This window comes from Onychomys torridus, chromosome X, assembly GCF_903995425.1.
Source record: "Onychomys torridus chromosome X, mOncTor1.1, whole genome shotgun sequence".
In the NCBI taxonomy this organism is placed as follows: Eukaryota; Metazoa; Chordata; class Mammalia; order Rodentia; family Cricetidae; genus Onychomys; species Onychomys torridus.
This window is the reverse complement of record NC_050466.1, coordinates 35,872,140-35,890,341: the sequence shown is the minus strand read 5'-3', so window position 1 is coordinate 35,890,341 and position 18,202 is coordinate 35,872,140. Positions and strand designations below refer to the sequence as shown.

General features: G+C 38.8%; 1 protein-coding gene across 2 annotated transcripts in view; it reads left to right on the top strand.

Moving 5' to 3' along the window:
* Arhgef6 (Rac/Cdc42 guanine nucleotide exchange factor 6) overlaps nt 1-18,202 on the top strand; it is a 122,171-nt gene that overhangs the window by 71,284 nt on the left and 32,685 nt on the right. For both annotated transcript variants that reach the window (XM_036174612.1, XM_036174613.1), the window contains one exon: nt 1,767-1,889. In XM_036174612.1, the coding sequence (XP_036030505.1) occupies nt 1,767-1,889 (123 nt within the window). The remainder of the gene's footprint in view (nt 1-1,766; nt 1,890-18,202) is intronic.

Below are 18,202 nucleotides of genomic sequence, written 5' to 3'. Positions count from 1 at the left end.
TGAGGCTCTTTATGTTTATATATTTGCTGCAATTTCAACTCATTGTCCCAGAACACAGGAACACATAAAGATGACCCACCCTACAGAGACAGTGGTGGGGTTTAGTGTCAAACGACTAGATGTATGCAAAGGTTTTCCTCTAGTTTCTGGCTTTAATTTTAAATAGCATCATTTGTTTTGTTTGTATGGATGTTTGCCTTCATGTGTGTATATGCACCAGGTCAGAAGAGAGTGTTGGATTCCCTGGAGCTGGAGTTATTGATGGTTATGAGCCACCATGCATGCTGGCAACAGAACTCTGTCTCTCTACAAGAGCTGCAAGAGTGCTCAACCATTAAGCCATCTCTGCAGTGCCAGTGATAACAGCTTTGATTTTGAGACATTTATTTGACGTGTTGAAAATTACTTAGAAAAGTCATTTAAATCATTCATTTCAAATCTCTCCCTTTCTGGCCCCTTGGATTGGGGCCTTGTGTACTACTCTAGGCAGGCTCTCTACTATTGAAGTATACCACCCCCATCCTCACTTTGCCCACTCCAACCCCATCTCTTCAGCCCCAGAAGGCCCCAAGCTCACTGTGTAGCCTAGATGGGTCTAGAAGTTCAGATCTTTATACCTTTGTCTCTGGTATTACAGTACTTACCACCATGTCCAACTTGGTTCTTTATAGCACTCCTAGTACTGTGTCTGTTATAGTCTGACTAGAAACACATACAAAATTGGAGAAGAAAAAGTATATGTCTTGTGTGAACCATGGCATGACTTTTAAAAAAGATTTATTTATATTTTGTGTATATGTGTGTTTTCCCTGCAATATAAATGTGTGTGTGTGTGTGTGTGTGTGTGTGTGTGTGTGTGTGTGTGTGTACCATGTGCATGAAGTACCCTCAGAAACTAGAGAAAAGGCTGAGACTGGAGCTATAGACAGTTGTGAGCCACCAATGTGGGAGGAAGCAGATAACTGAACCCAGGTTCAGCATGGTTCTGATGGCTACTTGATTTCTGAGTTAGTAAACATCATATTACAAAGTTCACTGGAATGACTTTCTGGCAGTATATTTCTGGTGTAAAATTAATTTTCCAGTGTATCTTGGAAAAACTAGTGACTTTCATCAGTCTAAGGAAATTGGGGGACTGCCTGTTTTCTGAGCATCATGGGATGAAATTTTGTCCAAGATGTGTTCTGCTATTAAATTCTATCAGTTTTGTCTGTGTTTGAACTTGGTGTGAATTTGAATATTCTTAGTGTGTCAAGAGAATTTGAATATAAGCATCCTAGAAACAAACAACCCTACCTGCTAATTTTAAGTAAGAATTTTATCCGGCACATCAGAGTTTTACTTGGTGGCTAGAATTTATTTTTTAAATTTTATTTATTTAATATGTATTGGTGTTTTGGCTGCATATGTCTGTGTAGCACATGCATGAGTTAAAGATGGTTGCAAGCCACCATGTGGGTGCTGGGAATTGAACCTGGGTACTCTGGAAGGGCAACCAGTGCTCTCAACAATCAGACCATCTCTCTAGCAAGGTGGCTAGAATTTTGATCAGTGATCAAAAACTGCATTCCATGGATAAAGTGCTTCCAGTGTACCTATAAATAAACAAACAAGCAAGCAAATAAATAAATAAATAAATAAATAAATAAATAAATAACCCCCATGGTAATGCATCAAATTGTTTACTTGCTTCTGGGCTCAATTGTGAGTATCTTTACATTCTGTTTCCTAGTTTACATTCTATGCTTCACATGTTTTACCTACAGGTTCCCAGAAAACCAGCACAAAGTAGGAGGCTGTCTACTGAACCTCATGCCTCATTTTAAATCAATGTACCTGGCTTACTGTGCAAATCATCCTTCAGCTGTCAACGTGCTCACCCAGCACAGGTAATGTCCTGGCTTTCCCCCAGCTCAGCTGTTCTTGGAATTCAAGGTCTCCATTCTACAGACCAAGACTGAATTCATTGTCCCATGGCTTGGTCATCCTCTAATGCAACAAGTAATTTACTGAGCACGCACTCTAGGCAAGCTTGTAATTACACTGATGAGCATAGTAGCAGTGATCAAGAAAGAAAGGGTCCCACCTTTCGTGAGAGAGAAATGCAGTTGTCAAGTGAAACACTGCGGACATGTATTGCAAGAGGTTTGTCAAAAGGATATTGAAAACTTTGCAATATAATAAGTCAATAGGCTTAGGGCTATGGCTAGGGTTAGGGTGGAGGAAAAATCAGGGAAGAATTTGCTTAAGTAAAATTCCATTTAACATTATGGGTCAACCCTACATATAGCAAGTATTGTTTACGATGTGATCAACATATGTTAATTGCACATATTATTGGCTTTCACTGTGACATTTCCACATGTGCACATGTCTTGGTTTGTTCATATCCACTCTTAACTTCTCTCACTTCTTCCCCCTTGAGTCACAAGTAGTCACTTTACTATATTCAGATTGATATTTGTTTTGATTTAGGATCAGACCAGTCCATAGCCCAGGCTGGTACCAAATTCTTCGCAATCTTCCTGCCTCATCCTCTCAAACACACACACCACCTGGTATGTCTTTAATTCTAGTTCCTGAATATGAGAAAAAATAAGCGATTTTTGTGTTTCTGTACTAAACTGATTTTTTTAACATGATGACCTTTATTGTCATTTCCTTCCTGTAAAGAGCATTCACTTCTTTATGACTGAATAATAGTCCATATAGACAGATAAAAAGATATATAGATGTAAGTAGATATATAAATATAAAGGTACACACACACACACACACACACACACACACACACATACACACCCCGCATAGGCTGATTCAGTGCTTAGCTGTCACAGTTGAGAGCCTCAACAAACATGGCTGTGCAGATATCTCTGTTATATGCTTCATTCATTTCTTCAGTTATACACCAAGGGGTTGTGTAGCTGATAGTTTTGTTTTTAGTTTTTGAGAAACTTCCACTCTGTGTAGTCGCTAGACTAAGATATATTCCCACAAGCCATGGACAACACTGTTTCTTTTCCCTGTATCTGCCAGGATTGGTTGTTGCTTTCTTGATGAGAACCGTATGACTTAGGGTGAGTGGGAATCCCAATACACTTTTGATTTCTATCTCCTTGATGGCTGAATATTGAAATTTCCCCCATAAATTTGCCATTTGTGCCCTTTGGGAAGTGTTTACTCGGACGATTTGCTTATTATTTATTGTGTTACTTCTTCTTTGGCTGAATTTAATGAGTTTTTATTTTTGGAGAAATTTTTCTTAGAGTTAAAAAGAAAAATGCCAGGGCCGGCAAGCTGTGATTCTCACCAGCTGCAGAGAGGAGGGAATTGGAGCAAGGAGAGAGGAAAGGAGAGAGAGAGAGATTGCCATTTGAGCCAAGCCAGCATGGAGGTCAGCCATCTGGCAAACAAGGAGACACATGGCAGAAAGAGTGAAAAGACCTCAAGTACCAGAGAAAGTGTGCTTGGGCTCTGGTCAGTAGCCGAAAGAAAAAGGCGAGGGGAAAAGGCATGAGTGTTAGGGTGGCTCCCCAGCAACAGTACTTTTTGAGTTTTGAGAAAACATCCCTTGACATTCTGGAGAAGATTTCTCTCACACCCTGTGGGCTGTCTCTTTGTTCAGTTGTTTCTTTTGCAGTGTGGAAGTGTGGAAGGCTTTTTTTTTTTTTTTTTTTTTTTTTTTTTTAAATAACATCTCTGGAGTGGCATATGCCGCATCTTGCTTGATTTCCTGGCATATGGAGTTCTCAGAAAGTGCTTGCCTATACTGTATTTCAGGCTTCCCTCCTAGCCTTTCAAAGTTTCTTGTCTTACACTGAGGTCTTTGATCAATTTTTGCATGTATGTTTGTGCGGGGAGAGATATGGAAGAAGTCCCATTCTTGGACATGTTGTATCCAGTTTTCCCCAGGCTTTGTGTGTCACTGATCCTTTGTATTTTATATTTACACTTTCTTCTATACTCTAATTAATGTCTCCTCCCAACTTGGCTGCTTCTGATTGATACAAGTTTCAAGAAGTCAAGTGGGCAAACAACAGGTGGTGGTGAGGAACCCAACGCTGACTGTGAGCCCAGTGTCAATTGCTCTGATAATTGGCGGGAATACTATTGGCTTTGAGGTTTCAAAGAATAATTGAATGCTGTCTCCCATCAGAATAAATCTTTACAGTGCTAGAAAGGTGGCTTAGTGGGTGAAAAGTTTCCCACACAAAGATAAATACCTAAGTTGGGATCTCTAGCACCCATCCATGTAATGGAGACCAGGGCAGGTATAGAGGTGCCTGTCTGTAAGCCCAGAGGCAGGAGAGCAGAGGCAGGAAGATCCCTGGAGCTCAACGGCTAGCTAGTTTAGCTGAACAGTGAGTTTCAAATTGAATGATAAGGTGAAAGGTATTTGAAATTGATTTCTTGTTTTTAAATGTACACAGGCATGCACACATGTGCACACAGGTGTGCACACACATGCATGCAAATGAACAAGTGCATACATATGAAATGGAACATGTGTACACACATGCAAATGTACAAGTGCACACACATGAAATGAAACATATTCTCTCTCTCTCTCTCGCTCACACACACACACACACACACACACACACACACATATGCACACACACACGTACACATGCACACCCCCCAAATAAAAAAATGAGTCTTTACAAGGCTAGATGAGTGATACATCTCTTCAACAATTCCTTAAATTCTGAATACCCATCGTTGCATCTTTGACACATTCACTAAAATATTTATCTGGATCAGAAATGGATTAAAGACTGAAGATGCAGTTTAACCACTGGAATCATATGTAAGAAATCCAGGTGGGACGATAACAGTGCCAACACACACTGGCTCTTTTTTCACAGACTGGATTCAGAGTGGAAATGGGTTCTGGACACAGCTCAAGACAGAATAGAAAAGAATAGGCTTTTGATGTGTCCTAGACTTTCTAGCCAGGCTAGAAAATTAGTTGATATCAACCCTCAGAAGTAGTAAACATTTCAGTTATGGAAATCAGTATGAAAGTTCCTTTATAAACTAAATTTAAAACAGTTATCTCCCCTTTGACTGTGTATTCAAAACCTCAAAGCCAATTGTATACAATAAAGACACCTGCACATGCATGCTTATCATAGTAATACTCACAAGAACCAAGATGTGAAGTCAAGCCAGGTGCCCATCAGTGGATGAATGAGTAATCAAAATGTGGCATTTATAAACAAAGGAATATTTCCCAGCTACAAAGAAGAATAAAATCATAAGGTTCTAACTTCTTTTTTAGTACTTCCTCAAAACCCACAACCAGAACAAACAAACAAAAAGCAAGAATACCATAGCCATGAGATTGCACTGACAATGCTTTGTTGGGCTGGTAAGATGGCTCAGAGGGTAATGGTGCTTGCCACACAGACCTAACAATCTGAATTCAGTCACTGAATCCCAATCCCACAGTGGAAGGAGAGAACTGACTCCTAAAACTTGTCCTCTGACCTCGTACCCACATTCACGTATGCATACACATCACACACACACACACACACACACACACACACACACACACACACACACACACATCATTATCATCATCATAAGTAAATTGTAAAGAGAAAAATGTATTTTAAAAAAGAGCGGATATTAGCATAGACATTTTAACACAAGTGGTTCAACTGCTTAAAGGGAACGTTAGCTAATAATAGCATTGAAAATGTACCAGGCATGCAGTTGTAAGAAGTCATGAGGAAGTTACTATTATTACCATCTCTGCTTACAGATAAGTCACTGGCAGGCTTAAGTTGAGTAATGTGCCAAAGAACTCATAATTGGTAAGTGGTAGAGTCAGAAGTCAGGTCAGTCAGGTTTCTAAAAATGTATTTACCCACAAAGAATAATGTAAATGCAATTTTGATGGATTACAATAAAATATGCACCCAAGAGCCCACCACTTAACTCAGTGACACAAAGTTATCATTTCATTTTTGTACCACAGATTGAGTTGTAATACACAAATCATAGAATTCACTCATTTAACGCATGGATAGCAAACATAGTAACATACCCCTGGATCTCAGCATCTGGGAGGTGAAGGCAAGATGATCAAGAGTTCAAGGTCATCCTTGGCTATGTAGTGAAATCAAGGCCCCTGTCTTGGGCTACATGAGACCTGATTTCAACAAAACAAGCCATAACATGTCAGAGATAATATCACAGTCTGTTGAGAGTCTTCCAATTCTTCTCAGCCCAGAGTAAAGGATATAATGAATTGATCCTTCCTGTATTTACAAAATCGAACAATTGTCATCATAAATCTTGGAATATTTTTATCACTCCTAAGCAAACATATCCTTTAAAGTCACCCCACATAGTCCAAAACCAATTAACCAAAGGTAACCATACCAAACTACCTCAATCACTAGGTATTTGTTTATATTGAACTTGGTATAGGTAAGACACATAAAATATGTGGCTTTTTGTATCTGGCTTCTTTCACTTAGCATTTTTGCCTTTTGAATTTTATTTTTATGTAGCAAATACAATAATGAGTTTCATTGTGGTAATATATATATATATATATATATATATATTTACACTTTGTTCATAGCCTTCCCTATGTATCTGTGTATGAGCACAAACATGTGATATTTATCTTCCTCCATTACTCTCTTGTTTCCTCCTTTGCTATCCCTTTAGACCCCTTTCTCTCCCTGCAATCAAATCTACCTTTGAGTCACATACTTATATTTGTATTTGTGTGTGTGTGTGTGTGTGTGTGTGTGTGTGTGTGTGTGTGTATGTGTGTGTATGAAATGAAATATAACACTTGTCTTTGCTGGTTCATTTCAACTGTTAACTTGACACAACCTAGGTTCACCTAGGAAGATTTATCCAGCTTAGGTTGATTTTTGGTAATTATTTTCATTGTTAATCAATGTAGGAAGACCCAGGCCATTGAGGATGGCACCAGTCCCTAGGTGGGGGTTTGTGAACAATGTAAGAGAAGAAAAACGAGCTGAGAGCAAGAAAGGATCCATGGTTTATTCTTTCTGTTCTTGGCTCTTGCCTTGACTTCCCCATAATAATGGACTGTAACCTGGAATTATAAACTAAATGAATCCTTTCTCCTCTAAATTGCTGCTTTTTTTTTGGAGCTGAGGATCAAACCCAGGGCCTTGCACTTGCTAGGCAAGCGCTCTACCACTGAGCTAAATCCCCAATCCTAAATTTCTTTTTTAAAAGATTGATTTATTTATTATGTATACAGAAGAGAGTGCCAGATCTTATTACAGATGGTTGTCAGCCACCATGTGGGTGCTGGGAATTGAACTCAGGACCTCTGGAAGAGCAGTCAGTGTTCTTAAATCTGAGCCATCTCTCCAGCCCTAAATTGCTTTTATTCAGGGTATTTTACTATAGCAATGGAAATGAAACTAAGGACACTTTGATTTGTGAGTCTGGCTTATTTCACTAAATATAATTTCCTTCAGTTCAGTCCACATTCATCATGGCTGAACAAAATCCGACTGTGTACACATTCCATACTTTCTTTTTGTTTTTTAAGATTTATTTATTTATTATGTATACAGTATTCTGCCTGCATATGACCCAGCAGGCCAGAAGAGGGCACCAGATCTCATTACAAGTGGTTGTGAGCCACCATGTGGTTGCTGGGAATTGAACTCAGGACCTCTTGAAGAGCAGCCACTGCTCTTAACCCCTGAGACATCTCTCCAGCCCCTCCATACTTTCTTTATCCATTCATTTGTCAATGGACCTCTAGGCTAGCTCTGTTTCCTGGCTATTGTGAATAAGCATGGATGTGCAAGTATTGCTGTGGTCTATTGATGTAGATTGCTTTGGGCATCTACTCAAGAGTGGTATAGCTGACTCATATTCTGTTTTTAGTTCTGAGCTTTGTTTTTGTGAGAAGCCGCCATACTGATTTCATAGTAGCTGCACTAGTTAATATTCCCACAAGCAGTATATAAAGGTTCCTCTTTCTCCTCATCCTAGCCAGCATTTTTTCAGATTAAATTTACTTGGTTTTTTTTTTTAAGTTTTATAAAGTATATGTTGAATGTTAGGCATGCCTCCTCATACTTGATAACCTCCCCCTTTGTCATGCCTCTCCTCCTGTTAGCCCCCTTTACTTTCCTAGATGGTTTCACCTATTTTCATGTTCATGTATATAATTTTTATGTATCTATGTAAAAGCACAAGTGAGAAAAAAATGATCTTTGTCTTTCTTGATTCGCTTAATATGATTATCTCCAGTTGCATCCAATTTCCTGAAATCAACATTTGTTGTTCTTTTCTTAGTGGAATTGGATAGAATCTCAATGCAGTTTTAATTTCATTTCCCTGATGTTGACATGTTTTAAAGCTTTCCACACACTATAAAATTATGAGTGTATCATTGAAAACTATATACACAGGGTGCTGGAGAGACAGCACTGTGATTAGGAGTGTGGACTGCTCTTTCAGAGCACCTGACTTCTCATTCCAGCATCCACAGCAGAAAGCTCACAAATACCTGTAACTCTAGCTCCAGGGGAGGCAATGCCCTCTTGTGGTTTTACAGCCACCAGCATAGGCTCATATAGACACATAAACATGCATATAACTACAAAATAAATATTTTTTTAAGAATCCTGTTATATAGATGCCACATACTGTTTCTTCCATTCACTACTTGATGGATCATGAATAGTTCTATGTTGAAAAATCAAATCTATATAGACATGTTTGCATTTCTTGAACTCCTGGACTCTCCAGTCTGCACCTCCCAAGTACTGAGATTATTGGTATGCACCACCATGCTACCTTGGCTTTTGTCTTGTTTCTTTGTGGTGCTGAGACCTCACAGACACTGTAATACCAGCCAAATCACAACTCCAGATCTCTGTTTAACCTTACCAGAACCATAAGACTATTTTCCAAACTGACTGCATCAAAGTATTCTCCTACCAGCAGTGAAGGAGAGTTCCTTTTCCACAACGTGATATTTGCTATTATCAGTCAGTCTCTCTCTCTCTCTCTCTCTCTCTCTCTCTCTCTCTCTCTCTCTCTCTCTCTCTCCCTCTCTCTCTCTCCCTCTCTCTCTCTCCCTCCCTCCCTCCCTCCCCCTTTCTCATTCTCTCTCCTCTGTGTTTGTTCCATGAATATATGTATGCATTTTTGCATGTAGGGGCACATGTGTATGGAGGCTCAAGGTTGATATCATGATTCCTTTTATTGATTGCTCATTTGTTTCATATACAGAGGCAAAATTTCTCAATCAAACCCAGAGCTCACCAGCCTGGCTAGTCTCATTAGTCAATTTGGTCTAGAGATCAATTATCTCTACCTTCAAAGGCTAGAATTACAGAAGGGCCACCATATCCACCCAGCATTTACATAGGTTCAGGGGAGCCAAACCTTGGTCATCTTGCTTATACAGCAAATGCTTTAATTACTAAGCCATTTTCCCAACCCAGTCTATTTTTTAATTATAGCCACATTAATTGGATGTAAAATAATTTTTCATTGTGATATTAGTTTTATTTTCTTAGTGATTAATCATATTAGTCATCTTTGTTTGTTCATTGGCAATCTGTATCTTCAATTTTTACATATTTTACCTGTTTGTAAACTTCATTTTTAGCTGATAAACATAAAAGTTATACATGTTTACAGGGTACCATGGGAAGTTTTGATACATGCATACACTGTCTAATATTTAAATAATATTAAATACACCTATGCATACAGACATTTAGCATTTCTTTATGGTGAAAACTTGTGAAATAATTTTCTCTGTCTTTTTTGGATGTACTATATATTATTGTTACTATAGTCACTTCTATGTACATTAGAGCAGTTTGCTTCTCTCTAGGTGTAACTTAATACCCATAGGTTAAACTTCCCCCCACGCACAACTCCATAACCCTCTACAGTCAAATGCAATCGTTATTCTACTGTCAACTTCCATGAAACCAGCTTTCTCAAAGTCCATGTACAAGGGACTGGCTAGTCTCATTAGCCAGTTTTGTCTAGAGATCAATTATCTCTACCTTGGAGGCTAGAATTAAAGAAGGGCCACCATACCCACCCAGTATTTACGTAGGTTCAGGGGATCCGAACCTTTAATTCATGACACTTATTTTTCTGTGCCTGGTTTAATTCACTTAGCATAACTATCTCTAGTTCCATCTATGTTGTCATAAATGATGTTTTTTTGACAGCCTGAATAGTGTTCCTTTGTACACATGTACCACATTGTCTTTATCTATTAATTGAATAATGGACACAAGTTGGTTCCATTTATGGGCTATTGTGGATAGTGTTGTGGAAAACATGGGAGTCAGATGTTTCTACAGCATATTGATCTCATTTCCCTTGCACAGATAATAGTGTGTTTGTTAGATCATATGACAGTTCCTATTTTTAATTTTTTGAGGACTCTCCATACTGCATAACACTATACATTTTACATAATATCTGGGCTATTTTATAGCCCATCAACAGTGTGCATGAACTCCTGTCTTTCCATATCCTTACAATCACTTCACATTTATTTATTTCTTTTGCCTTTTGGCAATAGGCATTCTGACTAGAGTGAACCTCACGTTGGTTTTGATTTGCCTTTCCCTGGTGATTGGTGCTGTTTAGCATATTTTCTTATATTTGTTGGCCATTTGTGCGATCTTTTGAGAAATGTGTATTTCAATTTTTTAATCAAGTAAATTTTTTTCTACTGACTTTTTGAGTTTTTTTATTCTGGATATTAACCATTTGTCAGATGTATATTTTGGAAATATCTTCTCCCATTCTATAGATTATTCCCTATTCATGCTATTGATTTTTTATTGTGTGCAAGCTTTTCACTTTGAGATAAGCCTATTTCTCCCTTTACTACTTGTAAAAATTACATTTATTTCTTTCATGCATGTGCACATGGGTACTACAACACGTGTGTGAAGGCCAGAGGACACTTCTTGTACCACCAAACTCAGGTTATTAGGGTTGGTCACAAGTGTCACCACTAGTTGAGTAATCTCACCTGCCCCCACTTCTTTTCGCTATTTTTGTACTTTTTCCCACCCCTCTGTGTTTTTCTAGTAGCCACACAGCTTCAGCTCTTACACTTAAGTCTGGGTTCAACTGTGAGTTGATCTTTGTAGCTGGGAAAAGATGAAGGGTCTAGTTTCATTCTACTGCATGTGGATGCCCAGTTTCCCTAGCATCATTTACTTTTCTCCAGCATCATTTATGAAGACTGGCTTTTCACTGGGATGTGTTCTCAGTACTCTTGTCAAAAGGCAGTTGGCTGTAGATACATAGTTTTGCTCTAGGTTCTCTATGCTTTTCCATTGGTATATGTGTCTGGGTTTGTATTAATGGCCAATCTACACTGTTTGCTCATGGCAGCATTGCAGTGTGTTTTGAAATAAAGCAGTATAATGCCACATGCCTTTTTTTCCTCAAGACTACTGCTGCATTTCCTTTTTGTTGTTGTTCTATCCAGATTGTAGATTATTTTTCTAATTCTATGAAGAATATCACTGGGATTTTGATAAAGATTATAATGAATCTGGATTTCTTTGGGTGGTATAGGCACTTTATTTATTAAATAAGTCATCAATATTAATTAAATAAAACTATTATTATTATTATTATATATGTTACATAAATGTGAGTAAAGATATACCCATACCATGATGCATATGTGGGAGTTAGAGGACAACTTTTGGAAGCTGATTCTCTCTTTCTACCCTGGAGTCCTGGGATCAAACTCAGGCTGTCAAGTTTGCACAGGAAAAGCCTTTACCCACTGAGACAGCTCATAAGCCCTATGAATTTTAATAATAAATAACGACTTCCTGTTCCTTATGTTGTCTTAATTTTCTTTCAACAGTGTTTCATGACACTCACTGTAGGCATCTTTGACCTCTGAATTTATTCCTAGATATTTCATTTTTTGATAGCTGCTGTAATTGAGATTCCTTTCTTGGTTTCTAGTTCAGATCATTCAGTATCAGTGCCCAGCATTGCTATTTGGTTTTCCGTCTTGCAACTTCACTAAATTTGTTTATTAGTTCTAGTATCTCTTGTTAGAGTCTTAAGGTTTTCTGTGCCCAGTCATGTCATTTGCAAACACTAACAATCTGCTTCCCTCTTTTCTAGTTTAGGGGAGATTCCTTTCTATCTTCTTCCTGATTGCTTTGGCTAGGACTTCTTGTACTAAAGTCAAATATAAGTGGTGAAAGTGAGCATCCTTGTTTTGTTTCAGATTGTAGAGAAATAAGAATCCAGCTTTTCCCTATTCAGTATAATGTTAGCCTTTTGGACAAATATATAGCTACATATAATATAGGCATACAATGTGTTTTGATCACATTCACCTTACATTCCTTTCATAAACTCCTCCCAGATCCACTCTTGACCACCACTCCCAACTTCATCTTCTCCTTTTTTTTAAATGGCCCATCTGTGCTGCACATATCCTCTACTTCCATTAGAGCATGGTCAATCAACCAGGGGCCACACTCTTAAAGAAGTGTGACTATCTCTTCCCCAGAGCTATCAGCTGTGCACAGCTCCCCATCTAGGGGGCAGAGGCTTAATACTGATCTTACAGCTGACTCTTGACTTGTTTTTTGATTGTTGTTTGTTTTTGTACTGAAGCCATTTCCTAATTTAAGAATCTTTTAATTTCGGAGCAGAAGGGATGGCCCAGGATTTAAGAGTACTGGCTGCTCTTGCAGAGGACCCAGGTTTGTTTTCTAGCACCTACATGGTGGCTCACAACCATCTGTAACTCTGGTCCCAAGGGGATCCTATACTTCTCTGGTCTCCATGGGTGCCAGGCATGTATGTGATACACAGACATACCTGCAGGCAAAACACCCATACACATAAAATAAATGAATTTTTAAATTTGTAAATAGTCATTTAATTTCTAGAGAGACCAAGAATGTTCATTCCTGGAAATCCTGCCTCCTTTAGAACACCTCAAAATTCTTCTTAAAAATGGAAAAATCCCCTTTAGCACCCTCTCTTTGTTTGCAGGTTATATAGTTATGAGAAACCAGCCAACGGTTTATGTGGTTTGCCTGGAAATCTTTGATTCATCAATTCATTAAACATTTTCTGTATTACTATAGGTGACAGTTTTGTGAAACTTCTACCATTGTGTAAAATGCCACCCCCCTTCTCTATCTTCCTAAAATACATCCAAAAACTTAGTTTCTGCTAAGGTCCTTTGGATAGTCTCCTTGAGGAGGGCAGGAATAAGTCTAGAGAATTCTGTGGTCACATGTTTTGGCACTTGGAATGGGATGACTCACAGGTTGGGCTCAGCTAGGTCCATGAACTGGATCCTAAATACCAGCACTTCATGTGGCTTGGAATTCTAATAGTGTGATGGCTGTGTTGAGAGAGGATCTAAGGATAGAGTGACAAGAGAGATAATATTACAAGAGAAACTAGGTGGACAGAAGCCCAGGTGGTTTTTGATACAGCCTCAAAAGTCAAAAAGAATTGCTTCTAGAGAGTCAGCAAAGCCAGTCCAGATTCAAAGAAAAAAGAAACCGACTTTATTTTCTAATGGTTCTGATTGCATTGCAGAAGAGCATGTAAGACAGGAAATATTGTTGGAATGATTTTATTTAGAAAAATACAGTATTGCATACCATTAGTAGATGATGTGGGGAATTTTCTGAAATTTTTTATCTATAGTTTCTGGACAATAAGTGCCTCAGAGGTAGTGATTTCAGTTATTGCAGTTCAAGTTGTTAGTTGCTTAAGGAATCCTGTCAACCAAAAATCACCAGGGACTTAACTGTGATTGAACAAAAATTAGGTTTGTTTAGCTATGTGCAGCAAGAAAGTTGTAGCTGAGAAAAACCATTGGGTACTTTAGTAACTAGGAATTGGGAGGTATAATTGCATGTTTTCATTTTCATAATAAAATACTTGAATCTGGACAACTTTATAAGGCTCATGGTTCTGGATGGCTCATGGCCACGGCACTGACATTTTCCTGGCTTTGGTGAGGAAGTCAGGGAAGCTCACATAACCATGGCAGGAGCATGGCAAGGAGAAATCATGCCACCAGATAAGGAGCTAAAGAGGCTGGGACATGACCTTGCTTTGTTCTCTCTCTCTCTCTCTCTCTCTCTCTCTCTCTCTCTCTCTCTCTCTCTCTCTGTTTCTCTGTCTCTGTCTCTCTCTGTGATGTATATGTACATGTTCACATGTGTACACACATGCATATTCACAGAGAGCTCAAAAGTCAATGTTCAATGTATTCTTTAATTACTTTTAACCTTATTTTTTCAAGACAAGCTCTAAACCTGGAGCTCACCCATTTGCTGAGGCCAGTGTGGCTTCAGGGATTGACCTGACTCAGGCAACAAAGGAATAAAGAAAGGACAGAAACATGTACAGAAAAACAGGGGTCAGGTGGGCCGTGTGCGTCCTGATATAGTAGCACCAACTATGCAACAACCCAGAACCTCAGCGTGTTTACTAAGTAAAGCACAGGGGGAGGAGTCAGCTAGTCTCAGTAAGAGATCTCTATGGGGGAGCAGTCTCTGCTTGCAGTCATCAGAAGAAGGAAGCTAGAGTTGCTAGTGATCACACACACACTGACCAGTCATTCATAAACAGTCACACTTGCACACACTATCAACCTTCCCATGAATGCCAGATAAAAACTTTACCATTCCTCTGAGTCTCACTCCAGGAGAAAGATTTGCCACTGCCATGGGTCTGAGGCACTGGGGTACTTGACCATGTCATTCAAAAGATGTTTGCTTGGTTTTCTCGGCACCCCACACCCACACCTATTCAGTTAGCCTAGGTGGTCAGCAGCTCCCAGTGTCCTCTTGTCTCTGCCTTCCAAGCACTGGCATGGTAGACATCTGTAGCACATGGGTGCTAGGGATCCAAATACAGGTCCTTATGCTTGTACAGCAGACACTTTGCTGACTGAACTATCTTTCCAGCACCCTTGCCTTGCTCTTTTTTTCTAGTGTACATCTTATTTAACTTTGAAACTTTAAATACTATTTTTATTCATTATTTGATGATTTCAAACACATATGCCAGTTTTTTTTTTTTTTTTTTGAGAGAAAGTCTCGTTGTGTAGCTCCAGCTGGCCTAGAATTTGCTATGTAGAGCAGGCTGGCCTTGAACTCTCAAAGATCTGCAGGCCTCTGCCACCCTAGTGCTAGTATTAAAGGTGTGCACCACAATGCCCAGCTCTATAGTGTATTTCAGCCATATCATAGCCCGTTCCTCTTTCTTGTTCCCCTCTCATTTCCTCTGGAACACCTCTTCTCCCCATTTCCATGTCTTGTTTTTCATAATCCACTGAGTTGAATTAGGATCTCATACATGCACAAGGACATAGAGCTGTTTACTGGATCATGGTCAACATCCCAGTGGCTACTTCCTTGAAGAAATATGCCTGCCCCTCCTCTAGAAGCCATTAATTGTCAATAGCTTCTCAACTAGGGGTGGGGCCTTATGAGCTCCTCCCCAATCTACACTGGAGTATTGACTGGCTTAATCCGGAACAGGATTTGTACAGGCAACCACAACTGCTGTTAGCTCATGAATGCAATGGCCCTGTCATGTCCAAATTTTTAAAGTCACATTTATTTATTTGTGTGGCAGTGGGTAGAGGAGAAGGCAGGGGACATGTGCCACAGAGTATATGGAGGTCAGAGGACAACTTCCTGGAATGGAGTCTCCCCTTCATGATGTATGTTCCAGGGATCACATTTGGATTGTCATGCCTTGAGTCAAGTGCCTTTGCTCTCTGAGTCATCTTACTGGTCCAGGGGTTCTTATGTTGTTTCAAGACAAGGTCTCATGGAGCTCAGACTGGCCTGGAACTCAGTAAGCGGTAAGGAATACCCTTGAGTTCCTGACTCTCTGCTTTTATGCTTTCTGAGTGATGGAGCACCTCACTATTACTAGTGAGTATTTTTTTTTTGCTTCCCTGTGCTTATTACTAAAGCATTTTTTTTTTCAGTTTGAAGAATGTACTTCAGCATTTCTTGCAGGTTTTGTGAAGATGTGTTTCTTGTATGGTTTTGCTATGTACAATTGACTTTATTTCAGGATGCATATGTTTATAACATCTTCCATAAGTGATGGAGGATTACTGCTGCTCTTTGTTTTTATATGTGAATTTATGTCTGGATTTACTTGCTTTAAGCCTGAAGATCGTTACTTAGTATTTCCTAAGGTGGGTTTCCTAGAGAGGGATTCTCTCAGTTTGTATGTGGAAATGCTTCAATTTTCAATGGTAGTTTGGGTGGCTGTGGAAGTCTGGCTTGGTGATTTTGTTTCTTTTAGTACTTTGAGAATGTCAGACCACTGTCCTCTGGTCCCTGTCATTCTGCTGTGAAATCAGCTTTTAATACTATGCAGGTTCCCAAGTCCACAGTGAGTTGTCTGTCTCCTGTTGCTTTCAAGATTTGTAGCTGTGTTTCTCAGTATTTACTCTATAATTTGTCTGAGTGTGGATCTTTTTGCTTTTATACTGCTTGGAATTCAATGAGCTTCTTAGATGTGGAGATTAATAGTTTCCTAAATGTTGAGGCATTATCGGTCATTATTTCTTTTTGTTACTTCCAACTTTTAAAAAAATGTCAAATATTTTCCCCAAGCTATGTTTATTTGTCTTTATTCTCTTTTTCCTGGTTGTAGGCAGTGTCTCTGTGTCTTGGCAGCTGCTGCTAAATAATTGACACAGATACTTAATATTAATTGTCCATAGCTCAGGCTGGTTACTAGCTAACTCTTACATTGTTCTTATCTACAGTGTGCCATGTGGCTGTACCTCCTTTCAACACGATCCGTTCATCTTGCTTTCCTTTGTGAGTCTCCTCCCCTCTTCCCAGTGTCCTCTGTGTCTGGCTGTCCTGCCTATACCTCCTGCCTAGCTCTTTTAGTAAACCAATCAGAAGGCACTTTGGCAAAGACATGTCTTCACAGTGTACAAAAAGATTATTCCATAACACCTGGTTGCATAATTTCTCCTACTCTGTCTTTGAGCTCTCTTTTGTCTGTTCAGATCTGTTGAGCCTTTCTAATGACTTATTAAATATCAGTTATTTTACTTCATAGTTCCAAAACTTTGATTTGGCTCTTTTCTACTGTTTTATTTGTTTAAGCATATTTCTTTTGTTCTTTCAACACAATTATGGCTTCAGAGACTCTGAAGACTGAGTTAAATCTAACATTTTGTTGCTTTCACGAACAATCTGTATTGTATGTTATTCACCCCAGGTTATACCTTATTTACTTATTTATTTATTCATTTATTCATTCATTCATTCATTTATTTATCTATCTATCTATTTATTATTTATTTATCTATTAATCTATTTATTTATTTATTTATTCATTTGCATGTACAAATTTTTGGTTGAAAAGTACAAGTTCTAGCTTTTACCATTATTGATTCTCACCACATTGTCTTTTCTATGAAGTTTGGCCGTTCTTTGCTTATTTGTTTGTTTCGTAACTTGATCACACTGTTTATTGAAACACATAGCATACAACTTCTGATGTCACTTTTTAGAAGACCTAGGCACATTGTTATCCTGGATTTACTAACTTTAGTAGAACTCTTTTTTTGTTAACACCCCCCCCCCCATCTCACTGGTAAGACCAGTTTAACACTATATCCAGATGTTAGGCTCCATTTATTTCTACCTGTCTCTATTTTTTTTTGAGGGGGGGGGGGGCTATTACTTGGGGAATAAACCATTCTACTATCTAAACCAGCAGTTCTCAACCTGTGGGTTGCAACCACCACAGGGGTCACAGATCAGATATCCTGTATATCAGATATTTACATTAGGATTCAGAACAGTAGCAAAATTAGTTATGAAGTAGTTTTATGGTTGGGGGTCACCACAACATGAGAACTATATTAAAGGGTTGCAGCATTAGGAAGGTTGAGAACCACTGATCTAAACTAATAAAGTTCAAGCAGAGGCCATTTTTGATACCAGATTTTTTTTAGAGGCTTGTTCTGGCTCCCCTTAGCACTTTGTAGTGGCTGCTTTCCCTGTTTCTCTCTGGCCTATGGATCTAAGGATGCTACTCTTTTAAAGAGGGGTCACCATCCTCCTTTTATTGCCTTGCTATCAAAATCTCTACTGTTTTTGGGAGAGTACTTAAAATTGAGATTATTCATAGT